Consider the following 13086-nt stretch of genomic DNA (forward strand, 5'->3'; position numbering starts at 1 on the left):
TTCTCTCTAGTCTGCTAAGTTACACGGAACAGTATTTAGAATATGACCCATTTCTTGTGCCACCTGACCCTTCTAACCCATGGCTGTCGGATGATACTACCTTCTGGGAACTTGAAGCAAGGTAAGTGACATTTTCTTTTCCTTCCTAATATTTCACCTATTTCAGAGTCCAGGTGAAAGAAGAAGAATCCTATACCTGATTAATTGTCATTTTAAAGGTGATTTTACTCTGTACCTACATTAGCCCGTGATATAAAGTCCTTGCTCAGGGTAATGGTTTTTGAAATGTAGGTATTTGCATTTGTATTAAGATTTGCATTTCCAGAAGGACTGGCACACAATTGGAGGTGAAATGTTTCTGGGAAGACTAATCGGAGTTGAGAACTTCAGTTCTTGAAATTTAGCTTATTGTTTTTAGCTTCCTTGAAAATCCACATAGCCACAAAGACCCATGTATTCAAGTAAAACGAATGCTAAATTCATACTTACTTAAGCCCAATACAGGTATGCCTTTATAAACTCAATTTTAACACAGAGTGGACTTATTATAAACACCCTAAGAAAAATGGACAAGAGACTGACTTCTTAAGAAAACCAAAGCACAGTTTAAGCCTCCCTGATTTCTTCCATGAGCTATAAAAGTGAAAAATTAGATCATCAGCGTTGTCAGATTCATAAAAAGATCACTGCATATCACTTCACAGAGTGAGAGGTTGGTATTCTTTAGCCCTTCTCTAGACTACATTCGTGACTTTTTCTTTCTTTTACATACATCCAGTGGTTCGTAAATGCTTGACAAGAGCAGAACCATTCATCCTTAAGTTCTAGATTTTATAGATGAGGAAGCTGGAACCCCCAAATGTTGTGACTCGGCCAAGATTAGGTCACACATTTAATCAATGGCAGAGTCATAAACTAGGATTAGGCCTTTTGGTTCCCAATGCGTTTTCCCCCAGTATGACACAGCACGAGATTGCATTGTGTGGTGATTAAGAGATTGGGTTCTGGGGTCAGAATGTCTGGAATATTGCCCTTCATTACCTGTCTGACAGTGGCAAGTTATAACCTTCCTTACACCTCGATTTCTTCATCCATAAAATGAAAATTATACAGCATCTATCTCATAAAGTGGCAGAAAAAACTAAAAGTGCGAACCCATCTAGAGCACGTAGCACCTAATGTTCAAGAAACATTGCACTTTATTATCAATGCCAAACTTATACCTTACTACAATTTCATGTGAAGCCATTAATGAGAATGGTTTTTTTCCTGAAAGATAAGTTGAAGATGGGAATTTCAAGGCATATATAATTTTGAGGGGAAATGTAATAGCAGAAAATGGGACTTGTAATGAAAGGAATGTATCTGACTTTGTTCTATCTCCTATAGCAAAGAACCAAGCCAGCAGAGGGTAAAACGATGGGGTTTTGGCATGGATGAAGCATTGAAAGACCCAGTTGGGAGAGAACAGTTCCTTAAATTTCTAGAGTCAGAATTCAGCTCAGAAAACTTAAGGTAAGACGTGTTGTTCAGCTCTTACACTGTAAACCAGGAGACCTACCTGTGATGTGTCTGGTTACTTTGGACTTAATAGACCAATTACTCTCCCCCAACATCACAATGATGATCTGAAACCACTGAATTTCTGCCACTTGGTGGAGGAGAGAAAGGTAACCGAGGCAAAGCCTGTCCAACATTATCAATTCCTTATAAGGGATTATTTTTACACTGTCTCTTGATCTTTTAACCAAATAAATTTGGTGCATTTGAAAAGGACTCCATAAAGAAGTGTAATGTAATACTTAGACTCAGGTTTGGCAGAGTGGGAATAGCCAATTATGTTTATGCAGTTAAATTAAAATATCACCTATTTACCAATATAGGTCTTTGCATATCACTTCTCAAGTAAGATCTAGAAAAAGAGATTGGATGCTCATGTCAAATAACTTGGACAAAACCATGGGAGTAGCTCATTGACTTTGCACATTAAAACGCAGCCTCAGGGCATCCGAGAGCAGCGCGGCATTGAGCTGTTAGTAAGGGAGGGGTGCACTGTCTGCCCATCTGTTGTAAACATCATCCTAACATATTTTTGAAATTTTTCTAACTTGAGGCACCTGGAAATTGAATTTTTAAATGTGAGACACTGGAATAGATTTTAATGGCTCTGTTTAAGATCATTGAAGTGAGTGATAACTTTCCACTACATAAAACTGTTTTTCCATGAGCTCTTTCATTCATTATTCTTCTGAAACACGATACCCTAATTTGCCTTCCCAAGACTTAGGCAGTCCTGTGAAATTCATCTCCGGAAAGGTCTCGGCATTCGTTTATTTTCATTGGAACTAAGCAGTGCCAAGTAGTGTCACATACCAAACCATTTGGAAATATGTAGAACTTTGGCAGATGTCCCATGGATTAAGCAAGATGACCACAGACAGAACCTGGAAGAAGAGAATTATCTATGCGTGCTTATCATGGCTTATTGGGATGGAGCTCCCTATTCTCTCAAGCTTATGGGAACCCTTCTCAACAGGGCTTTCACAAGATCCACAGCTGCTAAACATTTTTATTGGGCCTGTTAAATAACATTTCCTATATTGAGGACCCCTCATCAGTTATTGAGTACAAGAATGCATTTTTAAAAGCAGAGATAAAGGATTTTTTAGCCTTTTAGTGGATGCAGAGGTAGAGTTCCCTCTAATTTTCTGTTTTTGAAAAAATGCTAATATCATGGGTATCATGATGAAGAAATAAACAAGTAATGAGCCTCACCAGTATCACCCAACCAAATAAAAATGGTTCCCATCTCATTAAAATTACATCTAGTGGTAAATACAGAGAAGAAAACAGATCACAACACAAAATGACGGGTGTTTGCATCGGAGAAGTACAGAGGGCTGGCCAACCCGGAGCTGGAGATCAGCAAAGGCATCCTGGGGGAAATGGCTTCTGGCCTGAGACCTGGGTGACAAGGAGACAACAGGCGGAAAAGGAAGAGGCAAGAAGCTTCCGGTCAGAGGGAAGAGCATGTGCAAGCTCTGTTTCATGAATAAATTGAATCACTGCTGCCTTACTAGATCAAGCCTCAGCCGTTTCTTATCTCGATAACGCTGTGCCACACTAGTTTCCCTGCTAAGTAATTACGTATAATAAATAGTACAGATTTCGTGTATATACACATATATACAGTTCTTGAGTATCTACGACATGCCTATTATATGTTTCCCTAAAAGATAGATAGATAGATAGTACATAGAGGATAGAAAGATAGATAGACAGATAGGTAGATAGATAGATGATAGATAGGTAGACAGATAGACAGATACATAGACAGGTAGATAGATAGACAGATAGATAGATAGATAGAAAGATATAGATATAATTCTTGAACACCTGCTATATGCCGTAATATGCTTTATATCCCCTACTTTTGTAAGTATGCTGCGCTATATTTTGTATTCATTTTTCTGATTATCACACATCTAATTATCACAACAGAAATGTGTAAATATTCTTGCCCCACTTTACAGAGAAGCAAAATATGTATTGGAGAAATTAAGCATCTTGTCCTAGTCAGATTGGTAATAATCAGCATCCTAGGCTTTCTATTAAACCGATACCAAGCTACTGTCCACTCCTCCCCAAATCTGCGCCTGCCTGCTTCTGCCTAGGTATCTAGTGACACAGACTGAGGGAGACAAGATGGTCCAGTTAGCTGACAGCTAACGGCTCTTAAGTAAGTCTCCAGACATCTAGTCTAAACATCAGCCCTCTAAGCACCTGCTGCTGATGGAAGTGCCGCGCTCGTAGGAGCATTTTCTTCAAGTGTTAAGACAGGAAAAAAAGTCAAGAAACACTGCTATTGAAAAGTATTTATGCCTCAAATAGAGCCCCCGCTCTCCATTGCTGTTTTTGCTCCCTCCTTTTTCAGGTAAAGCACATAGCTTAATGTGAGGACTAAGTAAATGTAATAACATGATTTTTATGGTTGAGTGCCTAAAAATGTCAGACACTTCCAAAGTTCCCTTTGCGTAATTTATCTCATTTAGTCTAATGGAAACCCAGTGAGATAGACATTATCATCCCATTTTACTGATGAAGAAATTGAGGTTCAGAGACATAAAGACACTTCCAAATATAATATAATATAATATATATTCCCGCATAATAAGTGGGGTGGCCCTTTCCATTCTGCTAAGCTATTACAACGGTTATTACAATGCTGAGGTTAAGAAAGGCACCGATGCTCTTAGGGAGGCATTTGAGGGCGTGGTTATGAGCATGTTGTCTGCTGCAAATCATCCGGGGCAAACCCCAGTATTGCCACTTATGGTGGGCCACCTTAAGTAACTTAATCTTCGTATCCCCAGGCTCCTCTTCTCTAAAATGGAGGAAATAATAGCACATACTCTATACAGCTGAAGGGACTGCATGAGTTAATATAAACAAATCGCTTAGAACAGTGCCTGTACTTACGTATTAGTGTAGGTGTTACTATGGCCTCCTCAAGCCGTTCATATTTTATCTGTATTTCCAAGTCCACTTAAGATGTCACTACACCTGTAACAGCTTTTCTAGACTCCCTTTTCCAGCCCAGAGCCCCAGCAGAAGGGCTCTATCCTACTCTGCATTTCCAGACTGTCCAGTTTGTGCTATTTCTTGAGTCCCTCACGTGCTTCCTTGTATTGTGGCCATTTGAATGGTGTATCACTTTTTCTACCAGTTCTTTGAGAGCAGAGCCATTCTTTTGATTGAAGTGTGGAAGCGTACTGGGATGAAATTGAATGAGCATTAATTACAACACTTACGCTCCCTCAGATTGCACATGGCATTCCTTTTAGATTGCACAGTGTTGAAATCTGTATTTTAGGAGAAAATGGTCTTAGCCTTCCCTTCTGAAAGCCATAATGGTAATTTCATGTTTAAAGCGCTGTCCAAATTGGATTATCCACTCTTCCATATATCTACAGGAGAATGACATCTAGAAACCGGGAAATCGCTAGACTGAGTTGTGTTTGATATTCTTATTCTAGTTCAAATGCTTCATTACTTATTTCTGACCTTTCATTAATGCCCAAGCTAGAGCTTAATAGTTATGAAGGTACTGCTTATCACCTTGTACATCTCTTAAGACTCTCTAGCCTCTTCGTCTCTGTGGTCATCTTCTCCATTCCTTGGTCACATCTACCATTAGAGTGATAACAGTCCCTGATGAGGACAACGTAGACCCAGTAGTTCCTTTTAAAGTATTTTTTGTTTTAACAAACTATTATGATATACATATTTATCTTTTCCACATTATTTCTAGGTCTAACCAAAAAGGTATAATAGAGTGAGATTGAAAGAAATGAAACCCATAAATGCTACGTGGCCCCTTACTATTAGACTTTGCTTTTTGCTGATATCAGGTTCTGGTGTTCCTTCCTCTTAGCATATATGCTCTATACAGAAGTGTATAAAATATGTTTATATATTTAGAAGTAAGCCAGGGTATATTTATTTTTTCCAGAGCTTCTGAATTTCTATGATGCCTCTGCAAATTTAAGCCTTTCAAAGAGTTGCATGTGAAAGCTTGCTGCTTCTGTCATTCCATAACCAAATTAAATAGCCTAAAATTAGTTACGTGCCCTGATTTCTCCAGCTCAGGCCTTTTCTGATCTTGTATCCAGGCCTCTTTCATTCCAGTAAAGCTTCGCTGTAATCCTCTCGTCAGGGAGAGCAGAAAATCCTCTCCATACTAACACTCATAGCTCAAATGGACAAAAGATCGAAAGAATACAGTATAATGTGCTCCTTTATCCCCCCGATCAGATGCTTTGTGTCACTCACCCTCATTGCCCTGAAACGTCTTTTCTGAGAGACGCTTCTTCAGCAGTTCTGCTTGGCTTCAGGAGAGATAAGGGTTGTATAGAATCGGGGTTGTGGCAGATATGCTTTTAACAGCAACCACTTAAAAGAGACTGTTTTTGATATTACCTTCTGAAAGATTTTGTATCTTTGAATACAACTAATGAAGAAATTAGCAAAGGCCTGGTCTTGGAAGCCCTTAGAGAAAGTGGGTTTGTTATTATTCATCACCGTGAGTTTTACAATCAGTGAATCTTATAAGAATTTTCAGATTATGAGGCATTGGAGTAAACTCGTGGTGTCACGTTTTGCATAGATTCTGGCTGGCAGTGGAGGACCTGAAGAAAAGACCTATCAGAGAGGTCCCCTCCCGAGTTCAGGAAATATGGCAAGAATTTCTGGCGCCAGGTGCCCCCAGTGCCATTAACTTGGATTCTAAGAGCTATGACAAAACCACGCAGAATGTGAAGGAGCCCGGACGATACACATTCGAAGATGCGCAGGTTGGTACAGAGGTGGGCCTTGCACTGTCACAAATGTGCTCCTAGGAAGTTGCCGTTTGAGACGCTTTCATTTTCTTTTGATTGCAATTGCAGCTGTGCCTAATGTTTTCGGTGTAGGTAACCATATGTAAAATAACTCTGCCCTAGAAGAGAACAGAGACACTTGAAAGTGAGCAGTGTTGAAAGCATGGGAATGTTGTGTAAATCTGAATGTTTTTACATGGAAATTTCTTGAAGGGGAATATTTGAAATATTTGTAAACTTCTACTGCATTTTCTACTATGCTTGTCACCCAGTATGTGAGCAAACACTTATCCAAGGATGGCCTCACCTCGGTAACACATATTTGAAACCTTTAAGGTGTCTTCCAATATGGAGATTCTAAGATTCTGACACAGTAAATTACTCGTTATTACAAATAGTCAGAACTAAACTAGATTAGTTTAAAGTGATGTCAAATTGAAACCAGTTTTGTCTCTGAGGATAAAATGAAATCGTAGATTCAGGCATTTGTTAGCTTTCCAGGTTAATTTTTTTAGTTTACGAAAAGAAAACAAAAGGGAAATTGTTAAGATACTAACTTCCTAAGACAAATTTTTAAGTGCTGTTTTCCTCACACTGGACATAATTGCCTCCATAGAAACAATTTGAATTTCCACTTTCTCTAAAAAAAATATTGTGCTCAGGAAGAAAAATAAACTTACAATGAGAGGATATTATGTCCTACTGGTGTGTTGAAACTGGCTTTTAAATCAGAACATGCATACTTCATAATTTCTTAAATCTCTTTTAGAGAAAAATATTAGTTCCAGAAAGTATCTTGTTTTTTAAATAACAAGGTTACTAAAGTAAAATATAGAAGCTGAAGAATGAAGTACACAAACATCCTTCCTTATTTTCATTCTTGGTGGAAAATACATTCCTCCTTGGTTTGGGTTTGAAGAAACGAGCCACCGTGTAGAAAACTAACGCAGCTTAAAACAGCTAACAGACACCCTTTCTCCCCGGCTCATCCCTGGTCTTCCGTGTGGAAATACTTACATCCTGTGGGGCACATGAGAGAGGACAGTATGAAAATTCTGGCACTATGCCTTACTTCTCTGCTGATTTATCTGTCTTTCATTTCAAGATAAAATTTCAAACATGTTTCTAGAGCTGGCAATGTAAAATGTTTTCAACGACCTTCCTGAAGTCTCAAAAAGAACATTTCCTTGTTATCTATGTCACTGAAAAATATTCTATGGAAAACGTTACCACCTGACCATAGGTTTCTTTTTAAATTAAGCTCAGATACTTAACTCCAGTTTTTTGTAGGTTTTTTAACCCTGTCTTCAAAAATATAAGAATAGAGGGGCCCGCCCAGTGGCACAGCGCTTAAGTTCGCAAGTTCCACTTCTCAGCGGCCTGATGTTCGCCGGTTCAGATCCCGGGTGTGGACATGGCACCACGTGGCACACCATGCTGTGGAAGGCGTCCCACGTATAAAGTAGAGGAAGGTGGGCATAGATGTTAGCTCAGGGCCAGGCTTCCTCAGCAGAAAAGAGGAGGACTGGCAGCAGTTAGCTCAGGGCTAATCTTCCTCAAAAAAAAAAAAAATATATATATATATATATAAGAACAGAAATTCCTGCCGTTGTCTGAGAAAAGACATTATGTATTGGTAAAGAAAACAGATTCTGGAGCCAGATGGCCTGGGTTCTAGTCTGAGCTCTGCTCTGTGACCTCTTGCAAGTACTTCACTTCTCTGTGCCTCAGTTTCTTCTCATTTAAAAATGTATATAATAATGGTCACCAACCTCGTTGAGGTTTGGGGAGGCTTAAATCAACTAATACAAGCAAGCACTTTGAAGGGTACCTGGCATATACTCAAGTATGTTTGAGCTCCTGTTATGCACACCTCTGCACTTTGCTGAACATTTATCATTTCTTTAATCCTCACAACTCTCTTTTATAGATGAGAAGATTTAGACTCAGAGAGATGAATAAACTGGTCTAAATTTACATGTTTGTAAGTGGGAGATCTTGAGCAAGATTGGATCTGAATTCCCAAAATGCTTGACTCCAAAACAAGGCATTGCTCTGCTTTCCCACCCACAAATTCTGACACAGTTCCAGAGGCACCGTACTCTTGGAGATGCACCGAGAAGAACTCTTAGAGTCTCAGGGAAACTGAGTCATTTCTTAAAATAAATATTTTCTCCAAACTAGAACAGATTGGGAAATCCAGGACACTCTCAAATACTTCAAAATTCTACATTTAACTTATATTTCACTGGACTAGAAAGACCGAGGAGTGTTTCCTTTCCCTTGAGATGCAGTACGCCAGAGCAGAATCTCTCTGGATTGGGTCAACAACACTGAATTGGATGAATACTTTGGTTTTTTTTTTTACTTCTTTGTCTACCAATATTCATCTTCAAAATAGAACATTGCAGACTGATTAGGATTGAATTGTTAAATATTTACCTATTCTGTCTCTGAACGATTAAAAAAAAACAAAAGGACACAATTTGGGAGAGTTAGCCATTAAATGTCACAAAATTTAATTTTGGGCTTGTGCTCTGGCCCAAAGCGATGTGGATGACAATTTTCCATATAATTTGCACCAAAGAGATGACTCATCTGGGCAGTCTGCACCCTCCAAGTACATGTAGATGCCAAAGGTATCTGGATGATTACTCAATCTTGACGTCACATCACTCACTTTTGGTCTGGAGTAATTTTAAGAGATAGCAGATTTTTCATATTCTCAAATGATCTGTATAAATCAACAACTTGATTTAAAATCCCCTCATGACATGCTGTCGACCAAATCCCATTTTTTTTAAAGACTGGATGTGGTTTCCATGCTCCATGGTTCCCAAACCAGTTTAGACATTGATCCATGAATGAAATAATAAATTTGGGGATCTAAATGTTCTGTAAACATACCGTATCCTCATTACCATCAGCATTATTATTTTTTGCTGCTTCCAGATTTGTTTTGGAACGATGTGTTATATTCTCATCATAGTATTTGATTTTTCCTGAGAAATAATAAAGAAGCACCTCAACCATTATTTCTTTTTAGGAGCACATTTACAAATTGATGAAAAGTGACTCATACCCACGTTTTATAAGATCCAGTGCCTATCAGGAGCTTCTACAGGCAAAGAAAAAGGTATTGGTGCTTTATACCTTTTTTCACCTAGTTCTCAGTTGTGATTATTTGGAGTAGTTACCTGTGCTGGGCCCAGGGTATTGGACAAATGGTAAGTGAACGCACTCCACAATCCTCCCCCGAACCTTTGCATTGTATAAAGGCCATTTAAGTTGTTTTTGTTTCTGTTTGTTGGTTGCTTATTTTCTGTTTGTTTGTTTCTGCAGATGTTCATGGGTTACTAAGTTTCCTAGAAGCTGTTTTCATGTTTCATGTTAGGCTTCTGTATGCCTAGATTAAGGAAATCAAAAATTACAATAAAAAAAGGAGAAGAAAATGTCATTAGGTCAAAATCTTGATCAGGATTGGCTTTGTCCAGGAAGTTAGAATGTATGATTTGGGCCACCTACCCCATAACTAAAAATAGACTCATTTTTTTAATGATAAGTTGCCAAAATATAGCAATGTTTTCTTCTGAATATTTTCATTTGGCATTTATCCTGCATCACTGAGTATCCCCACAATGAATTTTACGCACCTAAGATGGCAGCCAAGCACATTTGGAAGAGTCAAAGTGGACCTCATTATTCAATTAATATTTATAATCAAAGTCTCACCATCAATAACACCAATGTAATCAATATAACCGTATGGAAATCTTGATATCAACATCAGCATCATTCGTTATTTTCTAATGCTAAAATAGTCCATAGCTACTTGAAATTCTGAGATGAAATTGTAATTTTTTGTAATTCCTGATCATCCTTTAGGCTACTGGCATTTTTCAAAGTTCTTTGCCTTTGCAACCAGAAATAGCTATTCTGCAGTTGCAAAGTCCAACGCAGCAGCCACTAGCCACACGGAGTTGTTTAAATTTAAATTCATTAAGATTACATAAAATTCTAGCCAAATTTCACCTGCTCAGTTGCCACAGCTAAAGGCTTCTGAAATATCAGACAGCATGGAATGAAATTTCCATTCTTTCAGAAACTTCTATTGGACAGCAATGCTCTACAGAATTAATGATGTTATCAACAGAAATCTAATCTTGCTAGAAAATTATGAGGAAATTCTGAAGATTTGCCACTAGATTTTCAAATATTTAGCCATTGCAAATGTCAGCATGAAACCTTCACGTCTACTTCATTTTAGTATAATTTGATTTTGCTTGAAATCACATCATTTTGTTTGCACAAGGAGAGTTTTTAGTGTTAAGAATAAAAGCACTAGGGGCCGACCCGGTGGCGCAGCAGTTAAGTGCACAAGTTCCACTTGGGCGGCCCGGGGTTCACCGGTTCAGATCCTGGGTGTGGACGTGGCACCGTTTGACAAGCCATGCTGTAATAGGTGTCCCATATATAAAGTAGAGGAAGATGGGCACGGATGTTAGCTCAGGGCCAGTCTTCCTCAGCAAAAAGAGGAGAATTAGCAGCAGATGTTAGCTCAGGGCTGATCTTCCTCAAAAAGTAAAATAAAATAAAAATAAAAGCACTAATGAAAACAGAGCCCATGTCCTGTGCCAGGAGCCTTCCCTGGGACTCTCCTGCCTTCGTGGTCCCCATGATGCAGAACATGGATTTGTGTTGCATCATTTCATCATCCTGTCTTTTTCTTTCTCTGCTGTTTTCCTCGCTTTCTTTTTTTTTTTTTTTTTTAATGTTCCCTATTTCCCTTTGTCTGACCCCACCCCACACATGTAAGTCGGGACACTCAATGGATCGCAGAACATCTCTTGAGAAATTTGCACAGAATGTGGTAAGTTTTACTTTCTGAGGAATTAGGAATCATTAAGTCCAACTGGGAAATTTTCCCAGTTTCTAGCCCCATAGCCCACCTTGCATCCTTTGACGTAACAGCGAAGGTACTGCCTTTATTCAAATTCAGAACTTCGTGCTTCCTACTTATCTTTTTGTCCCCGCCTTTTATAGAGTAGATAAAAAAGATGTTATACGTGAAAAACTACATGTATCAAACTAAAGTTTGGAAAGAAGTGTATATTACGATATATAAAATGAAGAAATTATTTTTTATATTTTCATTTTTATTCTCTGTATCCCTTTCTTTATTAAAGATAGTGCATGCGTTTCTATGCTCTTTCTCTTAGCTCTTCCTAAGGCTTAGAAGATTCGGAACAATGGGGGTTCTGTGCTTTCTGCTTCTGCAGGGTGACACTGACCTATTGAACAGTTTAAAGACAAAGACTTGGTATGAATGGTGGTCGGTGAGAAGCTGTGCCCCACCACAGACCCACTAGCATGCCTCTCTTCTTTATTTTTCAGGAAGGTGTTGAAAAACTATTCCCATCTGGGGAAACAGTAGTTTACCTACCGCTGTTTTCTTAGTATCTTGCCATGTGTTTTGGTGATATATCTGTTTGTGGAATTCTTTTATTTTTCTGTATTGTGGCAGTGCCTTTGGAACTTTCTGACATTGCATAAGCTCAAACTAAAGCCTTCAACACATTTATTTTATAGGGCAGAAACATCCCTATTTTCCCATGCCATAAAAACTGTACACCAACACTGAGGGCCAGCACTAACCTGTTATGAAAAGAGGTAGAAAAATCTTGGTTTATACTCAAGTTCGTCTGCATTGTCTGTTGAGTTGTGTGGTTAGCTCCATGCTGCTGTGTGTGTGTGTATGTTGTGGCTTTTGCTGTGATGGCCAGTTAAGTGGAGTTATGTGTGTTGAAATGTAAGCAAATTGGATTCAACGAAGTTATGGTTTTTGGTTTTAGTTTCCTTCAAGGATCCTTGTGGTGGGGAATGTTAATCAGTTCTATTTATGAATTGCCAGTTGTGACTGTGCACAGAGTATTTGAAAGACTTTCAAAAGCAGTATATACTTTGAATGTTCAATGTGATTGCACAAATTAAAGAGCTGGAAAATGAAAGACTCCAGGAATTAATCACACTATAAACTCCACAAAACTTTGGCTGCCTCTATTGGAATCTCTGAACTTTAATATAAAATTTTCCTAAACATGCCTCATAAGTCACCATGGTCATGACAATGTCAAAGAAATACTCCAAGATTTTACTGGAGAAAATGGCCATAGGATATTGCACAGTGCTCTGTGCACTGTTTAAGAATTGTTTCAAACTCAACCCTTTCTAACACAATGCTGACAAAATATTATTCTTGAAATTGGAGTGGAAACTTCTGTGTATAGTTAAAAATAATAATGCAACTTAAGGAAGATGGAAAGGGGAAGCAAAATCATTGTCTTTCCTCCAACACCATCCCCAAATCTGACCAACTTGCCCAACTCTTAAAATAGCCCCACGTTGACACACGCTGTCAACTTTAAGGAAAGATCAATAGGAAATAAGGGGAAGAGAGGATTAATCATCTGTACCTCCAATCAAAATTCGTACCTCAAGTACCAACTATATTCCAGAGATCGCACTATGTCTCAGGAACATGTAGAAGGTATAGACCTTAATTGCTAAGGTACCTAATGGTGTCAACAAAGTGTTATAATGCACAGGAAAAGGATAAGCTATTTCTACTTGGTGTTAGGGTAAGGAGGGTAAAGTGAGAATTTCCAGAGGAATACCTATCACATGGGTAAGGTGAGAATTTCCAGAGGAA

At 38.5% G+C, this 13086-nt stretch overlaps 1 protein-coding gene across 1 annotated transcript in view; it reads left to right on the forward strand.

Annotated features, from left to right (window-relative positions):
- The window catches only part of RGS7 (regulator of G protein signaling 7), a 498621-nt gene that overhangs the window by 468759 nt on the left and 16776 nt on the right, over positions 1-13086 (forward strand). The window contains exons 13-16 of the mRNA XM_046679301.1: positions 11-121; positions 1390-1515; positions 6167-6353; positions 9424-9513. Of these exons, the coding sequence (XP_046535257.1) occupies positions 11-121; positions 1390-1515; positions 6167-6353; positions 9424-9513 (514 nt within the window). The remainder of the gene's footprint in view (positions 1-10; positions 122-1389; positions 1516-6166; positions 6354-9423; positions 9514-13086) is intronic.

The sequence above is a fragment of the Equus quagga genome, chromosome 12, assembly GCF_021613505.1.
Source record: "Equus quagga isolate Etosha38 chromosome 12, UCLA_HA_Equagga_1.0, whole genome shotgun sequence".
Lineage (NCBI taxonomy): Eukaryota > Metazoa > Chordata > Mammalia > Perissodactyla > Equidae > Equus > Equus quagga.